The following is a 22,738-nucleotide window of genomic DNA, read 5'->3' as shown; positions in this document are numbered from 1 at the left end:
GATAATGCAAAAACATAGAGCCTATAAAATATTAGAATCGCCACCAAATTAAAAACATTCATTTTGAGTAACTTTATAACTTGATATAATAATCACATTCAATCTGCATAAAAGTATATTTCTGAAACAAGATGCATGCTTATTTTCCATCAGGTTCGGTACCAACTTAGAAGAACTCTGTTGGCACAATGTTTAGATTGCAAGTATTTCAGGCTAACTTTGCCCACAGCCTGGAGTTCAATCCTGATGGGCTCAAGGTTGACTCAACCTTCCATCCTTCCGAGGTCAGTAAAATGAGGACCCAAATTGTTGGGAGGCAAAATGCTGACTTTGTAAGCCATTCAGAGAGTACTATAAAGCACTATGGAGCAGTATATAAGTCTAAATGCTAATACTAAGTGCTAAGAGGCTTTCCTTATCATTTAAGAAGAAAGAATACAATTTTACTCAGTGCAATAATTTAAGAGAAATTTTTTACAAAGTGAAAAATGGCATTTGATGTCTATGAAACTATGTATAAGAACATTTAAAGTAAACATTGGAAATGTGGGAAGTAGAATAGAATCTATGTGGTGGACTTGTGAATTGGCCAAAAAAAATTGGTTATTGAACCACAGGATATTGGTGAAAATAAAAGAAATCCCTTTTCAGATGAAGTCAGAAGTGTACTTATTAGGGTTTATGGAAGAAGGAACTAAGTAAAAAACATGGTGTCTTATTGTTGTACGTGATCACTGGAGCAAGACTATTATATGCAGAGAAAAGGAAAAATAAAGAAGCTTCAATTGTTACAAGACTGGATATTTAAATCCACATTCAATCTTGGTGGCTATGACAAAACTGACATGCCTAATTAGAGAGAAATCTATAGAGACTTTTATTAAAGATGGAGCTGATTTATGGATTATATTATAAAAGTAGAGAAAAATAAGTTGATGGCAAAGGATTTAATAGCTTAAATAAGGGGAAATAATGAAAAATTTAAATAGTGATTACAATGGTATAAAAGAATAATAAATAGTTAATGAATCTATAAGGAAGGTGAAGAGCTAAAATGGACATGTTTTTAAATCAGATGTTTAGTTTTGTATTTGTAGGTTTATGTTTCTTAGATGTTTAGGTATTGTGCTTTTTAATGTTTACTTTATGTGTAGAATTTTAATCATGTATGTAAGAAGGCGGCCTGTAATAAGTTACTGATTACCAACTGAACATTTTTGATAGAAGAAATATCAGGCATATCATTTGAAAATATGCCTCACAATTGTTGACTACTCTTTTAGATGATAGACTATGGTATCTTCAGAAAGCAGCAAAATATTATTCTTCAAAATCCTGAGAATTACAATTGGACAGTATAGAATCTACTCGATATAGAACCGCTAAATTAAGGAGAAGAGTTTCTTGTAGGATTTTTTTTAAAAAAATTCAAATAATCTAATTGGCAAAAGCATTTGAGGCAAGCCAATATTTTTTTGTCATTAATATTATTTTCTCTTACAAAATCCATTTATAAACCACCCTTGTTCAAGAGCAGATGCACGTTTATTAATAAGGATATGAAGGTCTCATCTATCTATTCTTCTGTGTTTTTTAACCAGGAGATTTCTCAAGGATTCTTCTGTTAGCCATGCACCCAATTTCCCTTCTACTGCTCATATATGGGATGCTGGAGTTAGGGAAACCATATCAGCATTGAAAAAAATGTCAGCAGCAAAGAGAGATGTTTTTTTTCATCTCTTTGCTGCTGTTTAGAGGTAGGTTGTCTGCTTTATCCAGATCATATAAGATAACCCTAGATGTTGTATAAGTTCACAAGACGCCTAAGCATAAAGTACATGAACTAAGTACACATTTTGGAACATGACCCAGTTTTCTCAGTAATACAAAAGAAAATCCTCAGTAGATCAATCAACATCATGTTATTCCCATTAGGAACAGGACTTGAAAAACCTTCTTAGTTTATTCCATTTAAGCCTGAAAAAAAAATCCACCAATCTCTTGTCTCAATTTATAAGCAAGAATAATTCATTAGCCTTCCTTACCTTCTGTGCTTTATCTTTCTGAAATACAAAGACAGGAGGTGCAATGGCTGGCTTTTCTGTGAAGAAATAAATAAAAGAGATCTTATATTGCCTAATATTGAGACATATCACATGCAGTTCTCGCTCTAACAAATGAATGCTGCTTAGTCAACCATATCTTTCCCATTCCCACCACTATTCAGGTGTGGATGAAAAAGACTCTTAAAGACCGGTCAGCTGATAAGCAAGATGCTCATCCTACTGTTACCAAACTCTCTTACAGGTTATATCTAAGGATATTTCCTTAGATATATCAGCAATAAAGAAGGCCTTAAAATCTTTTCAACCAATACATTTTCCTAAGAGAACTAATGCAATGTAAAACAACTATCCTCCTATGTTCACTTATGTATCCGGCCTAATTTCTTTTATATATTTTACTTCTTAAGGATTTGGTCCTGAAAAATGTCTTGGGAATATTTGGAACAAGTAAACAAAGTATTTATTCTTCTTGTTAATTCTAAAGGCTTTGAAGTTGAGTGATTTCAGAATTTTCAAATAATGATGTCTAATGCTTCAGGTAGACAGACAACATCCAAAATGTGACCACTGGTTTATAAATAAGTCTTGTATCCAACAAATGCACTTTGTTCTATTGGGTCACAAATGTTTGAAGGACTTATAGTCTAAATTATAGTCTGTGGTACCCCCGGGCTCTTTTAGCAGCATTACAGAATACAAGAGCAATCAATGCTGTTATGAATCTAATGAAATAAATAAAAGTAAATAAAAATAAATAAAATTTGGCATTTCTCCAGAAGTGCCAAATATTTCAGGAGGGACAATAACTTATTAGCCCAATTAACAACAGCTCTAAAAAGAGATACGGTAAATTCATGGAAGAGTAAACTTCTATTCATGGCAGTATTAATGAAGTACACTTGTTTATGAAACAACATTTATAGGCATTCTGAATATCAATTACTTGGAAGCAACTATTTTCTTGCTTTACTAATGGGTTTTGTAGAGGCATCAGGTTAACTGTTATGTGAAGCAGATTTGGGATTGATATGGCAGAGATTTTCATATGTTCTAATAAGCACAATATTCTATGACAAGTAAATGCAAATAATAATGAAACACTTGGACAAACTAATAGATTTATCAATGTTATCACAGCCGATTACAGAACCTACAATTTCAGATGTAACCTACCTTGAAATATTAAAGGATGAAATCAGAAGAAAGTCATTGTTTCCTAAATGTAATTTGATAGTCACTGAAGGAATTAAGATGCTAGGCTAGACATTTTAGGATTGATCTGACAGAAGTTTCTGATTTCTTGAAGCACGTTATTATGCTTAAAACTTTAAACCACCTAATTTGCCAGATAAGTTTTGATTATCCCAAGATTATACCGTACAGGTAATTTCTTGACTAACCACCATTCATTTAGTGACCAAAGTTACAGCAGCACTGAAAAAAGTGACGTATGACTGGTTTTCACACGACCGCTGCAACATCCCCAAGGTCATGTGTCAAAATTTGGGCAATTGGCAGGTATTTATGACAGTTCCACTGTTCCAGGGTCATGTGATCCACATTTGAAACCTTCCCAGCCAGCTTCCAACAAGCAAAGCCAGATTCACTTAACAATTACATGATTCACTTAACAATTGCAGTGATTTGCTTAACAGCTACGGCAAAAAGGTTATAAAACGAGGCACAACTCACTTAACTGTTTCACTCAGCAACAGAAATTTTGGACTCAATTCTGATTGCAAGCTGAGGACTACCTGCATTATATAGATATGGCATAGATATGGGTAGAAGGCACATAGGGAAAAGAAGCTAAGTATATAAATTGCTGCTTGTGAATGTGCTGCATGCTTTAGTAAGCAAAAAATAAAAATATGATATTATCAGCACCTGTAGATTCTTTAATTTCTTCCTGATTGGGCTACTCTTATTTTTTCTACCATTATGGCACTTCTATTTTATTACTATTTTATACAATCTTAGCCATTCTAACCTATTACTTCATCTAGGAGTTCATGAGAATGGCTTCCTCCATCATAAATTCTTTCTGATTCTGATTGGTCTAGGTCTATATCTATCTTCTTGTCCAAGATGCAAAATAATAAGCAATTTGCATAAATTCCAAGGCATTCTTCTACATGTTTCGTGATAGGCTGTGGTGATAGGCACTTATTCTTATACATCTCATCTTTGAGGTGGTCCTAGAAATTAGTGGAGAAAGATAGAACTAATGATAGCCTGGAAGCACTGTTCATTCACATGAGATGTGAGGAGAGAAGTATATTTCATATACATTTTCAGGCCCTCTCATTGTAATAATGACTTTATAGATTTTAGGGAATATATTCCATTTTTATCACAGGCTGTTCTGCTGTTCTATATTTATAAAGAGGAATAACTGTTCTTCCCATGCTCATATGCACTCATATTTTATTCAGATCGTCTAAGATGTGCTAACAAATAAAGAGCAGACAGAAAAACAGTTATGTTTGGTATTGAAGCCAGCCTCAGTTGAGATGCTTCACTATGCTACTTTTTAAAACATACATATGCCTTCATTGGATTAAAAAAACAATTTTAAATATTATAAACTGCCCATGGATGTTTATTATAACAAGCGTAATGGAAATACTGCTTGCATATTTCCACATACACATATACATTTGTGACATTATTTTCTTCTCTTTTTTGCTGCCCAAGCATCAATAGGAATGATTCCAGGGCTAGTTAGTCCTTGGCTACCTTTATAATTCAGTAATTCCCGTTGATTTTGAGACGTAGCTACTATGGGCAAGTTATTGCAAAGAAGGGGCTACTGGACCTCAGATAAGCACTCAATGAATGAAGTGCGTTTACCATTATTCATTTCTAGCAGTCAGTAGTGTTTCCTACCAATTTATCCACATACATCCAGATAAATTACCGTATACAAACTACTAGAAGTAGCTTAAAAATTCAGCTCTGGTAATAACAGTTGACAGGGAAAGTCAGAATTAAATTCCCTCTCAATAGCTCCTTCTCAACTGACACACTGGTCTTTCAGCCTTAGTGATGGATTGCCTAAAATCTCCTTAGCTGATACAAGACTTGTGAAGAACTCTCACCTCTGACGTTTCTTAGAGAAACTTAAGGCATATCAGTATCAATTCAACATAATGGGCAGAATTGGGAAACTTTACAACCCGACTGTCCAAGTTCGGAGGCAATTCTTTCAAATCTACTTACACGATAGAATAAGATAAGCAGCATAAACACGATAGACGGTTAGTTAATTCTGCCAGGCAGATGCGGCCGCTTCTGCCAGGTCTCCATGCACATTCAAAACAGCTTTTTTTTATGTCAATGAAAGAAAGGAGGGAAAGCCAGCAGAGTCGAACTCTGTTTGGGTGATGCCAAATCTCCTCACTCTTAGCACAGCACTCCACAAATGCTCAGAGGCACTCTTGCCCTAGGGAAAGCGCATGAAGGATGGAGAGGGGGGCAGCCTGAGGCTGAACTTTTGAGAAAGCCCTCTGCCTATGCTCAGAGGACATCCTCATCTTCCCCACCTAGGGGACCGGGAGGCCGCTCCCTTTGTCCGGCCTGGCCATAGCCCGCACGCCAGTATTGGTGAACCGGGCAGTCCCCAGACGGCCACTGAAGATCTGGGAAGCATCCGGCCCAAAAGCATCCCGTCCCCTCTCACTCCACTTAGTCACTTCTTTCCCATCACTGTTACCACCGCAATCCCCCCACCCGGTCCTGGCCACCTACCTTCGTTGGCCAGGTCCGCCATTTTACTTCCTTAATCACTCCCACAATACACTGCGCCAACGACGGGCAAAGCCGCTCTGCCCGGTCTATGCGCGCTCGCGTTAGGAGCAACAGGGGACGCCAAGAGGCATGCGCAAAACGAGGGGGCAAGGAGACCGCTTGTAAAAGACAAAAAGGGAGTAGGATTAAAAAGGGGGAGGGGCTAACAGTAAGACCCGTTGCGCATGTGCGTCTTTGCTAAACGTTAAAATCTTAATTCAAAAGGCTCCACCCACGGACGGTCTTGCGGGTTCAGCAGAGGATTTAGGCATGGACGTAGTCGGGCGAAGGACGAGAGAGAGAGAGAGAGAGAGAGAGAGCGCGGGGCGGCTCATGCACAGGTACGCATGCGCACTGTTTGTTTCCACCCCTGTTATCAGTATCCCGTAAAACTCGAACACCCGGTGGGAAGAGCGCATGCGTATGGGAGAACGTTCCGTCACAGAAGAGGCCGCTCCAATGGGCAAAAGGCGCAACTGTTGTACTGCTCTTTATTTTAAATAGAGCACATGGTCGGGTCGTGCCAACTGCTGCATTTGCTAATAATCTTAGCGAATTAAACAATTCGCTAACAATGATTTATATCTATATTACTATGTTATTTTATTTATATATACAGATATAATTATATGTACAAAATATATGCATGTTTATTAATATCATTTCTATGATTTGTAATACATTTTAATATTAATTGAACAAAGGAATCGTGGCATACGTGTTCAATAAAAATATTTTACCCCTGATGTAACAAATTATAATAGTATAATTATATTATGCTAAATAATAATTGTAATCACCCTCGGGGAAAAATAAAGGGAAGCATATGTTTAAAATGTATACCTTATATAAATAGTACAATCACAAGCAGTTAACAGCAACAATGCAATAAATATGAGCTAATGAAAGATATATTTTTGCTTGTGTCTTCAGTATGCTCCGGTAATAATGGAATTAATTATTAATTATTAAAGTGACAAATTATTAGAGCAACATAATTGATACTATCATTTTCATTTTATTAATCATTTATTTATTATATTTTTCTCATTTTCAATTCAGGAACTGAAGGTGACCTATTTATGTATTACTTTCTTCTATTTTTCCCCACAACTGCAACTTGTGACAATTGATCAAGAGAGGAATTGGTCTTAAGTCATTCAGTGAGCTTCCATGTCTGAAACTGGATTAGGTTTTTCCTTTTCCAATCCAATACCTTAATAGCTGTAGCACACTATAATATTTGTGTTATTTAGGTTTTAATTTTTATGCTTTCATTATTCTGTAGTGTATTCACATGCAGCACAAGAGAGAAAATAACAGAGGAGAGGACACCAGTATCTGTTCAATTAATTTCTATCTTTCCTCTCTGTCAGAGAATGACAGTCCTACACAAGAATAAAACAAGATGGCATTTTGTACTGGGCTTTATAATCTCAAAATTATTACTAAAATTCACTGTTGTTGTGGCCATAATGTCAAAACTGAAAACAAAACAGTTTACTTTGAGAAAGGATTTTTCATAGATCTGATCAGTATTCAAAGTATTAAGACATGATGACAACCAATGAAAATTCCCTAGGAACATAGGAAGACACTGTTGTCCAATTACCTCCTGTCAGACTGAGAGCAACCTTCCAAAGCTGCCGACAGATTTTTGATATCTGTAGGAGTGGACAGACTGCAAAAAGCAGCCTACTCACTGTGTCCCAGAATATCCACGTTATCCTCCTCTCCTCCAACATAACCTTGCTTATCCTGCTCCTGGCTATCTGAGCTGGGGCATCTGCCCACATGGGCTCCCTCTATGATGGCAATGGTTGACCTTTACCTTCACAAAGGAGTGGAGTCATGAAGGAAGGGGAGGTGGGATTGATGACATCATGCCTTCTTCTGGGTCACTGCACACTTTCACAGCCTTGGTGTTGTTTTAACAAAGCACAGAGAATCTTGTCTTCTCTTCTTCTCAAAGGGCACAAGACATGAAGAAACCTTATCACATCAGCCAAGTCACTTCGCTCTCATCACAATGAGCTAAAACAGGCTTCTCAAAACTGGGGGTTTCCACATGTAGCCTTCCAGAATGTCATGTCAGTTTGTTTTCTGGGTTTTCTGAATTACAGGCCCAATAGATCTGACGGGAACCAGGTCTGAAATAGAATAATCTATGTACAATAAAGTTTCTCTGTTGACTGTGCTGGTGCTAGGTCCGTATTACCTATATCCCTGATAAGCATCAACTATATAATTGGTTATGGTTGTCATTTTTGTGTTTTGTTAGCTGTGTTATATAAGCTGACTAGAGTTACAGGTAGTCCCCGACTTAACGAACATTAATTTAGTGACCCTTCAAAGTTACAACGGCTTTGAAAAAAAAGTGACATGTCCGTTTTTCACACTTATGACCATTGCAGCATTCCCATGGTCACGTGATCAAAATTTGGGCACTTGACAACTGGCATGCATTTATGATGGTTGCAGTATCCCATGATCCCCTTTGCCACCTGACAAGCAAAATCAATGGGGAAGCCAGATTCACTTAGCAATCATGTTACTAATTCAATAACTGCAAATTTAATAAAATGAAATGAAAATACAATGATTAACAGTGGCAAGAAAGGTCGTAAAATAGAGCAAAGCTCACTTAACAACGGCCTTGCATAACAACAGAAATTTTGGGCTCAATTGAGGTCATAAATCAAGGACTACCTCTACTCAAGTGACTTGAGGCAGTATATACAGGTAGTTCTTGACTTCCAACAGCTCATTTAGTGCCAATTCAAAGTTACAACAGCACTGGAAAAAGTCACTTATGACCATTTTTCACACTTATGATTGTTGCAGCATCCCCATTATAAAGTGATCAAAATTAAAATGCTTGGCAACTGATTCGTATTTATGACGGTTGCAGTGTCCTGAGATCATATGATCTCCTTTTGCGATCTTCTGACAAGCAAAGTTAACGAGGAAGCCAGATTCACTTAACAAACATATTACTAACTTAACTGCAGTGATTCATTTAACAAGTGTGACAAGAAAAGTTGTAAAATGGGGGCAAAGCTCACTTAACTGTCTTCCTTAGCAACAAGAATTTTGGGTTCAATTGTGGTTGTAAGTTGAGGATTACCTGTATCTGTTTTGTTGAAAAATTTAATAACTTGCTTGGTGTAGTAGATAAAAGTGCCAAGACACCGAAAGAGGGAGAAGGAGGAGGAGGAGGAGGAGAAGAAGATTTATGCATGTAGAAAATAATATATTAATTGGAACAACTTTCCCCAAACTATTAGTTTACTACCAATAATTCTAAACTGAATATGTAAGGGGGAAAAAAAGCCTAGCTTGTAAAAAATATCTTACAATCTTTCCATCTTGTGCTTCTGAGATCTATTGGATGGCAACTGTCATCATGCCTGAAGGGAAGATAATGGGAATTGTAGTGCATTTTTATTGGAAATTATGGAGTTATAACTCTCACCATCATTTGAGGTCTGCTTTGTAAATATGGCGGGGGTGGGGATGGGGAGAGCTAAAAAGCCTGGAAGTATTGACAGGACATATATACATAACTCTTTGTGTGAGTGTCTGTGGTGATGTGAAGAACAAAAACACTTTTCTATGTATTTGAATAATGATGGCGCCATGGAAATGCTCCATAGCTGTATTATTTTCCTTTTGAATCCCTCTTCCTTTGCCTTCCTGCAATCTTTTGTGGTTTTGGAAATGTTAGACATAGGTATAAATGATGATGTATTTTGGAAACCTACCCAAAGAAATGCCATATAGGGTAGAGCAATGTTTATCCACCTCAGCAACTGTATGGACTAACAACTGCTAGCATGGTGGCTGGGGAATTCTGGGAGTTGAAGTCTTCCCACAAGCTAAAAGTGGCTCAGACTGGGAAACGCTGGAGTAGAGTATCGACGGTACCGCTCTAGCCACTACCTCTATAGCTCTGGGAGAAAGCATCCTAGGTTTCCACGGTAACCGGTTGAACCGACCCTGGAAGTGATATTAATTACTTCCGGAGGCCACCACACAACTTCTGCAATGAAACTGGCGGGCTTTCGGCTGAGGTATCTGGGCGCCCCTGGACTGACTCCTTTTTCCTCTCGCCCTGCGAGCCGCTGGCGAGAGGCAAGCAGGACGGCTTGGGAACCCGGAGGGGATGCCTTGCCCCCCCTAAGGAGGGAAGTAAGGCGGCTGCGGTTAGTTGCCGCTCTCGCTGCTCCTTCCGCCGCTCCCGCCACCTTTTTTTTCATCCAGGAGAGACATTTGTGCCGCGAAACTGATGGTCGTCCGCGATTGAAAGCAGGTGGGGAAATACGAAGGCGGACGTAAGGACAAAGGGAGAAGCTCCGTGGCGCAACGAATCTCAATGGACGGGATAACTCGAAGTAGATGGGGGCAACCTTAAGAAGAAGACCGGGCAGGAGAGCCTTGTGAACGGGACAGAATCTGCTGGAAACTGGACTCATGGTGAATCTGAGGAAAAACAGGTGGAATAGCCGTAAAAAGAAAGGAGGGAGGGATCCCAGGACGTAAATTGGTCAGAACAGGTAAAATAGCAATGCCCGCCCCACCACAGCAATCACATGATCCTCTTCAACTCAAGAATGACCTAAGAAAAAACTGCATCAGAAGCCAGGGCTATACAGGTAGTCCTCAAATTACAACAGTTTGTTTAGTGACCATTCAATGGCACTGAAAAAAGTGACTTATGACCATTGTCCACAGTTACCACCTCTGCAGCATCCCCACAATCATGTGATCAAAATTCAGATGCTTGGCAAAACTGGTTTATATTTATGACCATTGCTGTGTTCCGGGGTCATGTGATCAGCTTTTGCAACCTTCTGACAATTGGGGAAAGCCAGATTCACTTAACAACCGGGTTACTTACTTATCCACTGCAGTGATTCACTTAACAACTGTGGCAAGAAAAGTCGTAAAGTAGGGCAGAACTCACTTAACAGCTGTCTCACTTAACAGAAATGTTGGGCTCAATTGTGATTGTAAATCGAGGACTGCCTGTATTGAATTGGAGCATGGGTTCTTTTGAAGGTGGTATTAGGTGGAGTGTCCCAAAAGGAGCATCAGTCCAGCCTGAGGAGAAACGGATGGGCAGCTGTAGAGGACAAGATAATTTCACCAGAAATGAGTGAATGATTGGAGCAACTCAAGACAGAAAGACGAGTGGGAACCCTTTAGAGATTTCAGTACTCAAAGCCAGTTAGATTTAGAACAGATCCATGATGGAGATATGAATGAGTATAGAGCAGAAGCAAAATGACCATCGGCCTGATCAGACATGAAAGCTGAAGGAGAGCAATTCAGTAGCAGAATTCTGATGAATACCCACAAAACTGAAATAATTCAGCATTTCTTGAGACAACATTTGGACACTATTGGTTCCATTACAGAAGTGAGTTCAAATAGCACTGGAGCTATGCGGATATCCCATGAACAGGTGACATTATCAATGAATGCAACAATGTAACATCTTGAAGAACAAGAAGAGATACCAGCATCTACTGCTAAGTTTGCTCCCACTACTCTGAATGATTAAAAAAAGGCCAAGACTGTTGAGATAAATACTGGCATCATTAGCCAAACTCAAAATAACTGAAAGACTTCATGATAGTGGCTTCAAGATGAAGCTGGTAGAAGCAGCCATGGAAAAGGAAGAAACATTGAGCTCATGAAACTGCCAGAATGGGCCACCTACTACATTGGCAGCATGAATTGGAAGATAATCTTGCTGGATCATTTGCAGATCTTAGGTTCCAGAAGTTCGTTGCTTAAGTCTATAGTATTTAGCCTGATTGGTCAAAGTACCAATGAAATGGTACTTTACATAAAACAGTGAAAGATACTTTAAAGAGATCATGGAGAGATTCTTGAGGTTGATCAAAACCAAAATGAAACTGTTTCCCTGAAAGCCCCACCTAGGCACATTCACTACTGCTACCTACAAGCTGATATGGAGAAAAGTCTCTTGGAGTCTGGTATTGGTGCCCTGTCCCAAGGGCAAAATACAGGTAAGGCCTTTTCTACTGCCAAAGGCTTGTTTCCATAGAATCGTGAGCTCTGGCAAGCATCCCAAAATTTCTCTTATTTTCTTAACTGTTCAAGTGTACTGTGTCGTACTGAGTTGCATTTTGAGAACAATATACTTTAAAAGGGGTAAGAACAGAGTGCTATTTTAATTTTATAATATGTATTTGCTATCCCTAGCACCACCATCATCACCAGTTTAAATAAAAAGGAAGCAATTGATTCTACAAAACTAGGGTGACTAAAGTTTCAAGACTTGTTTTTCCCTTTTAATAAGAGATAGTACTGGCAGAATTTGCCTGTCTCAGGCAAAATGTATTCCTCAGAATGCTGATTCTTAGACAGGATGCCTTAATAGTGATACCTTTCTGATTAGTATCTGCTTCCAACTTTTGATAACTGGATATGAGAGCTAGAACTCCTATTCTCTTTGTTGCTATAATTGAAGATCCTGCACACTTCATGGAAATAGCTGAAGAGTTTCATGCAGCTCTTCCTCAGTGAAATGTGTAAGCTCTGTTGAAATTTTAGATAATAATCTTAAAGCCCAGTGGACTAAATATGATTTGATTTAAAGCTGAGGATTATGTAGTTGAACTCTATCTATATTTAATTTCATTGTACACGTGCATTGACAATAAAGGTTTGTTTGATTGATTGATATCCCATAAACTTTTGTAAACAATAGGGTTTTTCCCCCTGTTACTTTAGCTAAAGTACTTTAGTTACTTTAGTTTACTTTAGTTTAGTATACAGATTTCTGTTTTGGTGGAGACTAGAACAGCTAAGTTTTCCTCTTTTGGTAGAGCCCTTCTCCTTAATACTGATAAATTCAAATGTCATTGATAAAATCACCCTTTACCAAAAATAGGCCAGTTGGTGTAGGCTAGAAACCAGGAGACTGTTCTTGTTTTGCTTTGCACACAAAGCCAGCTCTGTGACCTTGGGCCAGTCATTATCATTCAGCTCTAAGAAGAAGGAACTGACAAACCACTTCTGAAGATGTTGCCAAGAAACATTCAAGGACTTATTAGAGGCCTTTACTAAAAACAGTAACTTGACTTGCAAGCAGCTCATAATCATTTTTTACTGGAATGGTTGAAGAACTTCTACACTTTTGCAGCTTATAGGAAAGATACCAAAAATAAATTTTTGGGTTAAAATAGAGAAGTCACTGAGAGAAACATCTTTTGATTAGCAGTACTGTCACATTTATTTTTTCCTTTGCTCCCTCCCTCCCTTTTCTCTGACTCAAATCTGCCAGAATGGAGCCTTCATAGAACCATTTTAATGAATTTATGACATCTTTGGGTATAATCTCTTCCTCCTATTAGTTGCTTTTTTTATATCTTCAGAGGAGTGGGTAGGATTTTCAATTTAAGATGCCAGATGCAGTTTTGTTGGAAAGCCAACAAAGTTTTGGAAAGTTTTGTTGGTCTAGTGCCATGATGGTGAACCTATGGCATGGGTGCCACAGGTGGCACATGGAGCCATATCTGTGGGCACGCGAGCATTGCCCTACCTCAGTCCAGCACGCATGTGCGCTCTGGCCAGCTGATTTTCAGGCCTTTTGGGCCCACCGGAAGTCGGGAAACGGGCTGTTTCCAGGCCTCCGGAGGGCCTCCAGGGGTGGGTGGGTTGGGAAGGTCGTTTTTGCCCTCCCCAGGCTCCTAGAAAGCCTCTGGAGCCTGGGGAGGGCAAAAAAATGGGCCTTCTGGGCCCTCCGGGCCATCACGTGCCAAAAGTTGGGGGGGGTGCATGCATGCGTGGGGGGATGGGGCGCATTGAATTATGGGTGTGGGCACACGTGCACGCAATCCCCCCCTCCGCCCACTTTTGGCACGTGACGGCAAAAAGGTTAGCCATCACTGGTCTAGTGATTAAGGCACCTGGCTAGAAACCGGGAGACTATGAGTTCTAATCCCATTTTAGGCATGAAAAACTGCTGTGTGATTTGGGACCAGTTGTGCTCTTTCAGCCTACAGTGTTAGGCTTTGGTGACAAGGTGGATGGTTCATTCCTGTTGCAGCCAATGGATCAACACTTGGTTGATCTGCAAAAAAGCAGACTATGCACTTGCAGAAAAAATGTGAGGAAGAAAAAAAATGCAGTTTTGTTCCTAAATAATATTTGATGACTCAAAGTGGGGTGGTTGTAAGGGATCAGCATCTTGGTAATATATACAGAACGAAGCTGGTTCCAATTGTTAATACACTTTTGGGTGAGATTCTATAAGTGGGAAAACATTTTCCTCCACTTGCCACCCTTTTGTGTTCCTTTGTTAATTTTCTACAGTTGAATAAATCTTGGTTTGATTTTAAAAGCTATGTTTGCATGAATCCTTGACTGGTCAGTGGTTGAAGTCACATTAATACCTTTGGCTCTGATTCGGATGTTTGAAGGGCTTCTATCTCAGTCATCATAGTCTTCTTTTTAGACTTTTTAAAAATGTCCTGGCTGGGAGAGAATAGCATCTGAAGGCCACTTGCAAGTTCATTCATCCATCCACTTAGCAAAAATGAGATTTAAGTGGGGGAATTGGAGAGGAAACCTCATACATATGTAATAAAACTGTCACCTGCTTAGTGAATTTTCAGGTGTTTAATAATGTGGTTTACTTTTACTGCAGTACTGAACTTTGACCTACCACATTTCAGAGCTACTTCTGCCCAAAATATTATTCGGTTCACCAAATAAAAGGATGGAGTTTTTTAAGAAGATAACCTAGTCACTGTACTACAGCACTTTTCAGTTTTAATTGTGTTTTGCATTTTATGTTAAGATGTTCAGAGATATCAGAAAGAAATAACATTTTTGTCTTTTAAAAAGGTAAACATCACTGAAGTTGAACTCATCTCCTATTACTAAACGCAGACATCCATGTAGTTTTGGGCAACAATATTAAATAGTTTTTTCCCCCCAACTTTTCACTCTATTCTATAGGTTGGGGATTTCCTAGTGGAAAGGAAAGGAAATCTACTATATGCTTATACTGGCTTATATAAATTGCAGTGAATTCAGTGCACCCTCCTGGGTCTGAATGCTTAGGTTATGAGGCTCCTTATTTGAGAAGTTGGCGTGTGGGGAATGGCTTATCTACTTACAGAATAATAAGAATAACAAAGTTGGAAGGGACCTTGAAGATCTAGTCCAACCCACTGCTCAGGCAGGAAACACGTTACCATTTCAGACAAATGGTTGTCAAATCTCTTCTTATTTGGGAATACTTTACTTTTTGGGGAGTAAACTACTTTTTACTACTATTGGGAGTAAATAAGTAGTTTACTTATTTGGGAGTAGTTTACTTTTTACAACTATTGTAACCGGCTACATTAAAAAGTGCTGTTTGGGGCATACATTTATATTTTTTTATTATATTTATATGCTGCTCTGATCAAGAAATTCTTTGAAAAGTGCAAAAGGCCCTCTAAACATGAGACATGGTTGTCCAAAGTGCAGGAAGAATATGGTGGGGTAGAATGTTGGACCAGGAGTTGCAAAACCTGACTTCGTGTTCCCACTTTATTTCATGGAGTTTATTGGGTGGCAGTCACATAACCTTTAAACCCAATTTACCTCTTAGGGTGGCTGCTGCGGGTGTAAAATAAAGGCAGAAATCACACATACCACCTTGAGAAAAGGTATGCAGTAAATAAACCCTAGATATGCTAAAAGGCATATATAGGTAGTCCTTAACTTATAACAGTTCGTTTAGTGACTGTTCAAAGTTACAGCGGCACTGAAAAATATGGCTTATGATCGTTTTTCATAGTTGCCACCTTTGAAGCATCCCCATGGTCATGTGATCAAAATTCAGATGTTTGGTTCATACTTACGACTGTTGCTGCATCCCGGGGTCATGTGATCACATTTTGCAACCTTCTGATGAGCAAAGTCAATGGGGAAGCCAGATTCACTTAACAACCGGTTTACTAATTTACCAACTGCAATGATTCACTTAACAACTGTGTCAAGAAAAATCATAAAATGGGGAAAAACTCACTTAACAAATGCCTTACATAACAACAGAAATTTTGGGTTCATTTGTGGTCATAAGTTGTGGACTATCTGTATTGACTTTTATTTCTAACTCAGTTATCTTGAAGGAAAACAGAAGGAGTTGACGCATGACCTGAAGTTGGCATCGCTAGTGGAATATTCATATTTATTTTCATCTTCAAGTGTCCTTGTTATAAACCAATTTGTTTTCTGTGGGGGCACAGAACTTTTATTTGTGGGCTTGGGGACCAATCACCATCCAACAGGAAATCCAGTTGATCAAACTCACAAAGAAATAGAAGTAGTTCTCAAATTACAATCACAAGTGAACCCCAAATTTATGTTGCTAATTGAAACACTTGTTAAATGAACTTTGCCCCATTTTACGACTTTTCTTGCCACATTTATTAAGTGAATCACTGCAGTTCTTAAATTAGTAACACGGTGGTTACGTGAATCTGGCTTCCCCGTTGACGTCTCCGTCAGAAGTTTGCAAAAGGGGATCACATGACCCCAGGACACTGCATCCGTCATAAATATGAGCCACTTGCCAAGCATCTGAATTCTGATCATGTGGCCATGGGGATATTGCAATGGTCATAAGTGTGAAAAACGGTCATAAGTCACTATTTTCACTGCCATTGTTATTTTGAACGGTCACTAAATGAACTGTTGTAAGTCAAGGACTTAGTCAGGGCTGTGCAAACCATGATCAATGATCCCCTCAAAGAAAAAGCTTTCGACAGTGTTTCGCAGTGTTCAAGCCAACAGTGTGGCTTGCTTGGCCAGGCTTGTGAATTCGTAGCTTACAATCTAGTGTGTTAGGTAAACCTAGCTGTGATTTATTTGATGTGTTGTGAACCAACCCAAATGTAGCTTATCCAGCAGGCCTCAGGGAAGCAAACATGCCATAAAGAGCCATGTGTAGGTGCTGGGGAAGGTCCTTTCACCTGCAGCCTTGAGCTTCGGGGGAGATTTACTATCCTCCACAGCTGGTGTGAAAAATGAATGGGCTAATGCCAAAGGAGAGAGAAAGTGCCATTCCCTGCTCTTCATTTCAGCTGTCACGGCATATATCAAGCCTTTGGCCATTCCCTGCCTTTGTCTCAGGGGATTTTCTTTTGTTCTTCGTGGCATTAGAAATAATGGGGTGGGGGGGAGAGAGAAGAGGAGGGGTGAAATCTAATCTACACAGTCCTTTTGTTGCAGCTGATTCAGCAAGCTCAGATTCTAATTTTTAGAAAGCGACTTCCATTTGTGGGATATGTATAATCAAAGCACAACTGAGAAGCACAGCTACACAATCTGCTATTCGAAGCTCCTTTGTTTGAATCTTAAACATATTCCTCTCTCTTGCTTCCTCTGCAAAATATATGAATTGGTGAAGCGGTTGTTTTTACATCTGCAGCTGCTGGGATGCAGCCTTGGGCTTTTGTGGGTGGGTATGTAGGTTTGAATATATTAGCAATTTATAGTTCAGACAGGAAAGGTCTTTATTCTTTGTATAGGTGCATGATAAGCATGTGCATTATGCAGCTATATTAAAACCAGGTTTGAAGGTTTTACCTATATGCAAATCAGCCTTATATTTTTGCAGTGTAGATGGTTCTGATTTAGATGTGGGTTTAAACAGCTATGCCCTGACAGGCCATGCCATTCCATCCATTGCAGATTTCACTTTCTTGATTTTGATTTTCTAGCCTCACACATACAGTACTAATATTTGACAGAGCTGGGTGGGAGGAAGGGCAGTAGAGGGTCTGTAATGCTTCCTGTTTTTTTTATTCTTCCATTGAATACAGGAGACTCTGCTGCTCTTTGCCCGCCTGCCCACTTCTTGTTTTCATGTGGGTGTTTTTGAATGCCCTTCCTGATGTTTACTAGTAGAAGGAATGATTGACACATATCCATATCTATTATCCTAGGCCAGGGGTCTGCAACCTTAAACACTCAAAGAGCCGTTTGGACCTGTTTCCCACAGAAAAGAAAACACCGGGAACCACAAAACCCTTCCCGTGCCTGACTATTACTTGAGCAGCCACAAAACCATCATATGTAGTCAAATTAAACGTTCTGTTTTCTTCTGAAACTTTTCTTTTTTTTGATTTATTCATGGTTTGCCTACGGGGGTTGAAAAAATCAATAAATCACGTGCCGGCAAGTATCACACATTGTGATATTTTGAGTGACAGGGAGCCGCAGCAGAAGGGTGAAAGACCCACATGCGGCTGCAGGTTGCTGACCCCTGTCCTAGGCACATTTGTTTTAAATAAAACAGTGTCTTACAGATGGAATTGACCTGAATTTTTTAAAAAAACTGTAACTGTCCTTTACTATAGACACGACTTTGTGTGTATACAAATAAACTTTGAAGGTAATTTCAGTGATTAAATCCCAAAAGTGTTTTTTCAAGAGGCAACAGAACTTCCTTGTTTTTCCTTGAAGATGGTTCGCTTCTCATCCAAGAAGCTTCACCAGCTCTGACTGGATGGTGGGGAATGGAAGGATTTATATTCTTTGCAGACAGCTGGACATTTGCATTCTTTTAGAAAGTCATTGAGGCCACTTGGAGGTTTATCTGTGTCCTCTGGATCACCCCAGTAATGCAAATGGAGCTTCTTGGAACTGCTGAAAGGATTGTGTTGTGGTGCTGTGCTTTCTGCAGGATGTTGCACTCTAAAAGATTGCAGATAACCACTGTCTGCAAGGAATATAAATCCTTCCATTCCCAGTCAGAGCTGAAGAAGCTTCTTGGGTGAGAAGCAAAAGGTCTTCAACGAAAAACGAAGTCCAGTGGCCTCTTGAAAAAAGCACTTTTGGGACAATTATGACCTGGATGACTGAGAATCAACATAAGACATTCAGTGTTTGAACCTTTGAACTTTTATCCTATCTCTATTCCCCACTGTGGAAGTTCATGGATTCTTACATGCCGTTCTTGTGTGCCTGCTTCTGAGATTGCAAGCGTGTTCATAGGCCGTGTGGATTTTACCTTTTTTGCCAAGTTTGAGCAAAGCATATTTAGGACATGCCAAGGGAGGCTTGCAAGAAGCTTCATTCTTAAAAACTCAGCTTCTGGTGATCCCCCCCCCACCTGCCCTGTCAGGCATCTCTCCCTCCCTCTCTCCCTCCCTCCCTCCCTCCCTCTCTCTCTCCCCCTCTTCCCTCTGTCTCTCCCCTCTCTCTGTCACTCACTCTGTCTGTGTCTGTCTTTCCCCCTCTGTCTGTCTCTTTTGCTTCCCCCTCTCCCTTCTGTCTCTTTTTTTCTGTCTCTCTCTCCGTATCACTCGGTCTCTCTTTTTCTCCCCCCTCCCTCGTCTGTCCCTCTCTCTCCCACGTCTCTCGTCACTTTCTCTCTGTCTCTTTCTCTACCCCCTGTCCCCTCTGTCTCTCTCACTCTGTGTCATTCTCTCTCTTTCCTCCTTTCTGTCACTCTCTTCACCCCTCTCCCTGTCCCTCCCCCTCTCCCCTCTCCCCCTCCTCCCCTCTCTCTCTTCACCCCTCTCTGTCCCTCCCCCTCTCCCCTCTGTCTCTCCCCCTCCCTCTCTTTCTGTCTCTCTCTTCACCCCTCTCCCTGTCCCTTCTCTTTCTCTCCCCTCTGCCTCTTTCTGTCTCTCTCTCCCCCTCTCCCCTCTGTTTCTTTCTCCCTCACTCTTCCCTGTGTCTCTCCCCCTCTGTCTCTCTATCTCTCTGTCCCTCCCTCCCTCCCTCTCCTTCTCTCTCTGTCACTTTCTCCCCCTTCTCTTTCTCTGTTTCTCTCTCTCTCTGTGTCTCCCTCTCCCTCTCTGTCACTCTCTCCCCCCTCCTCTCTCTCGCACCGCTGAGGGGGGGGGAGGCTCTAACGCGGGCTCCCTCCCCTTTAAAAAAAACCCCCGCCCCTCCCTTCCTCTCCCTCCCCCCTCCACACTTCCGATCTCGCGACAGCTGGGACCGCGTTAAAATGGCTACAATGTAACCCTCTTTTTTTTCTTTTCCGCCTTTGATGCTGGTGGAGTCGCGGCTGATTCCCCCTTCCCCCCCCTCCCCGACCCCGGGATTTATTTTATTTTGTTTAACCCTCCCCTCCCCTTTCCCCGCCCCCCCCAATCTCTAAGCCGCCTTTTTGGGAAACGCAGCAACGTCTGAGCGAGCCCCGGCCAGCTCTCCCTTCCGACGGGAGCAATGGTAGGTGGGCTGGCTGGCGAAGCCAAAGGGGGGTGTGAGTGTTTTTGTGGCTCTTTTTAAAAACATCGCAAGCTCCCTCCTTGGGTCTAGCATCTCTCCCGCTTCATGCCCCTTGTGTGTGTGTGTGTGTGTGTGTTGATTGTTGTTGTTGTTGGTTGGTTGTTGGTTTGTTCGAAATGCAAGCCACGCTTTCCACATTGCGCCCCGATCGTACCGAAAGGGTTTTTCGTTTTTTTGTTTTTTTTGCAGTTGTTGCGTTGGGGGGGGGTGATTTGCCTTAAAAGATCCCGGAAGAGGAGAGGGTCACGGCGGCTGCTTTGGAAAACTGGCTGGTTTCTTTCGGTCCGATTCGATGCAGATTGTTGGGTTTAGACTTGCCGTGTTTCTCAACCTTGGTAGCTTGAAGATGGGTTGGACTTCAACTCCCAGAATCCCCCCAGCCAGCGCTGCTGGCTGGGGGATTCTGGGAATTGAAGTCCACCCATCTTCAAGCTTCCAAGGTTGAGAAACACAGGTTTAGAGGCTTTGCCGCGTCGGGGCAGGGCAGAAGAGAATAGAGACCTTCCCCTGAATTCAGACGCAACAGTTTGAGGGTATTTACATTTGTATGGATATCCCAGATTAGAGCAGTGTTTCCTAACCTTGGTCCCTTTCAGATGCGTGGACTTCAACTCCCAGAATTCCCCAGCCAGCAACGCTCAGAACTCCCAGCCAGAATTCTGGGAGTTGAAGTCCACGCATCTGAAAGGGACCAAGGTTAGGCAACATTGAGGCTAAATTCAACACCGGTTGTCCTTTTCTAACAGGGCTGGTGTCTGAATGGGCCCTTTTATCTTACCAGGTGGTTCTCAGCTTTAAAAAAATAATAATAATAACACCATGTGTTTGCACTGGTTGCTGGTGAAAAATTAGTACTTGTTCCCGGTTTAATTTTTATGTGGGAAATCTGTAGAGACAATAGGGGATACACGCATCACAATTTGCAAAGCTTTGTCTATGGTCGATTAGATATATAAGGAGTTAACAGGAAGATGTTAAAAAGAGGGGGTTTTTTTTCCCCCTTCAATCTTTTCCAAGTTAAATAAGTCAAGGAAACGGCTTGCAGACAGCTTTGTGGCTAGAACTGATTTGAATTATGGGAATAAATTGCTAGCCGCAGTGTTTCCTCCGTTCCTTTCTGTAGAAGAGTTAGCCTGGTTTGGAGTGCTACTCCTTTGAATCCAGAGGCCAATGGAAATATTAATTCACTTTTGCTAATTGTAAAGTTCTGGTCATCTGGTCACCATTTGCTGGGCCATTTTCCCTCCTTTACTGATGCTGGATTTTTTTTTAAATTTTTGACATTTTATTGATCCTAACTTGAGTTTTATGATGTAAATTCCCTGGGAAATCACTATGGATAAATACGTGCAAGGTTATATTCTTGATTTATGGAATATAAGTTTGTCCAGTGGAGTGACCTCCATCTGTATTGATTAATCCCATTATGCTCTGCATCATTGGCCATGCTGCATTAGAGTTTATGGGAGTTGAAGTCCAATGTATTTGGATGGCATCAGGTTGATGAAATCTAACCTACTTAACTTAAAGCTTAATTGGAGAGTTCAGGCAACTTGGCAGGAAAATCTTTTTTTAGTTCCTATATTCACACCCAGAGAGGTGATATATATTTACCCAGACAAACACATACTTTTACCAGCCCTACTGCTCCAGATGCAGAGCTGTGTCATACAATAATGCAGCCGAGTACCAAAACATCATTATGCAGATACCAATAAGAGAACATATTCAGTTGCTTTATTGCTGACCTGGAAGATGCCATTGCCTGCTGGAGGAATTGCAAAGCAAGATGCCAGGGTGAAATAGCTGTTTTACTCTATTAATTTGGAACTAAATAGAGATTATGCTTTTTTGGGGGAGGGGACTTTAAATATTAACCTACATAACCAGGTTATTATGTTGTCAAGTGTTTTTAAGCACTAAATGGCCATTTTGCTTATGTTGTCTATATTTAATCTCAAACTGAACCATCATTCTGTGGTCTTCACCATATTTTCTATACTCACACATGCATTATGTAATAATAGGGAAATAGATATTGGTCTGACTAAGTTTCTACTATACCACTGACTACAAGAAGTGATCTGTACGTTTAATCTTCTTTTAAAGATGTCTTTTTCAGTGTCTGCCAAGAAAAGAACTGTTATAGATAATAAATGTTAAAAGAAGGAGAAGGAGAGGAAAGAAGCCCTTAAATTTTGATTTGTTCAAAGTATTGCAAGATTAGGAGCAGTTTCCAACTAGTAGCAGATTGATGTTTTAATTTCCATGCAACTAAAATGTCCTATTCAGGTTGGTGTAGTGGTTGAGGCATCAGACTAAACATTGGGAAACTCTGAGTTGCGCCTTAAGGCATAGAGCATTTGGGGGCGGGGGGTGGGGGGAGGACCTGGGCCAGTCACTCTCTTTCAACCCTAGAAAGAGAGCAGTGGTAAAGCACTTCTGAAAAACCTTGCAAAGGAGTTGCTAGTAGACAATGTTAACTGGAAGACGCCAAATAAATGAATAGAAATTAACGTTGGGAAAGCAGGAAGAACAGAATGGCTGTAGGTTTTCTTCTTCTGCTGTAACCTTACAATATTGCCTTTTGTTAATCTAACCATCTA

At 40.4% G+C, this 22,738-nt stretch overlaps 2 protein-coding genes across 5 annotated transcripts in view; one reads left to right on the top strand and one right to left on the bottom strand.

Moving 5' to 3' along the window:
- Positions 1-6,258, bottom strand: part of RANBP3 (RAN binding protein 3) — a 39,360-nt gene extending 33,102 nt beyond the window's left edge. The window contains 2 exon segments of the mRNA XM_087894543.1: positions 2,046-2,101; positions 5,817-6,258. Of these exon segments, the coding sequence (XP_087750669.1) occupies positions 2,046-2,101; positions 5,817-5,838 (78 nt within the window). The 5' untranslated portion in view covers positions 5,839-6,258.
- A 3,607-nt stretch (positions 6,259-9,865) lies between these two features.
- The window catches only part of ZNF414 (zinc finger protein 414), a 29,657-nt gene continuing 16,784 nt past the window's right edge, over positions 9,866-22,738 (top strand). Inside the window, exon 1 of one of the 4 annotated variants that reach the window (XM_034437618.3) lies at positions 9,866-11,893. Coding sequence is in view for 2 of the 4 variants with exons in the window: in XM_034437616.3 (XP_034293507.2) it covers positions 20,070-20,072 (3 nt within the window). In the remaining 2 variants the exon portion in view is untranslated. Of the gene's footprint in view, positions 11,894-19,130; positions 20,073-22,738 lie in introns of those variants that run through there. The other 3 variants (XM_087894499.1, XM_034437616.3, XM_034437619.3) reach the window with 3 other exon arrangements.

This window comes from Pantherophis guttatus, chromosome 1 (assembly GCF_059756535.1).
Source record: "Pantherophis guttatus breed Tessera chromosome 1, ASM5975653v1, whole genome shotgun sequence".
Taxonomy (NCBI): domain Eukaryota; kingdom Metazoa; phylum Chordata; class Lepidosauria; order Squamata; family Colubridae; genus Pantherophis; species Pantherophis guttatus.
Note: the sequence above shows the minus strand (reverse complement) of the source record. Positions and strands in the feature narration are given on the sequence as shown.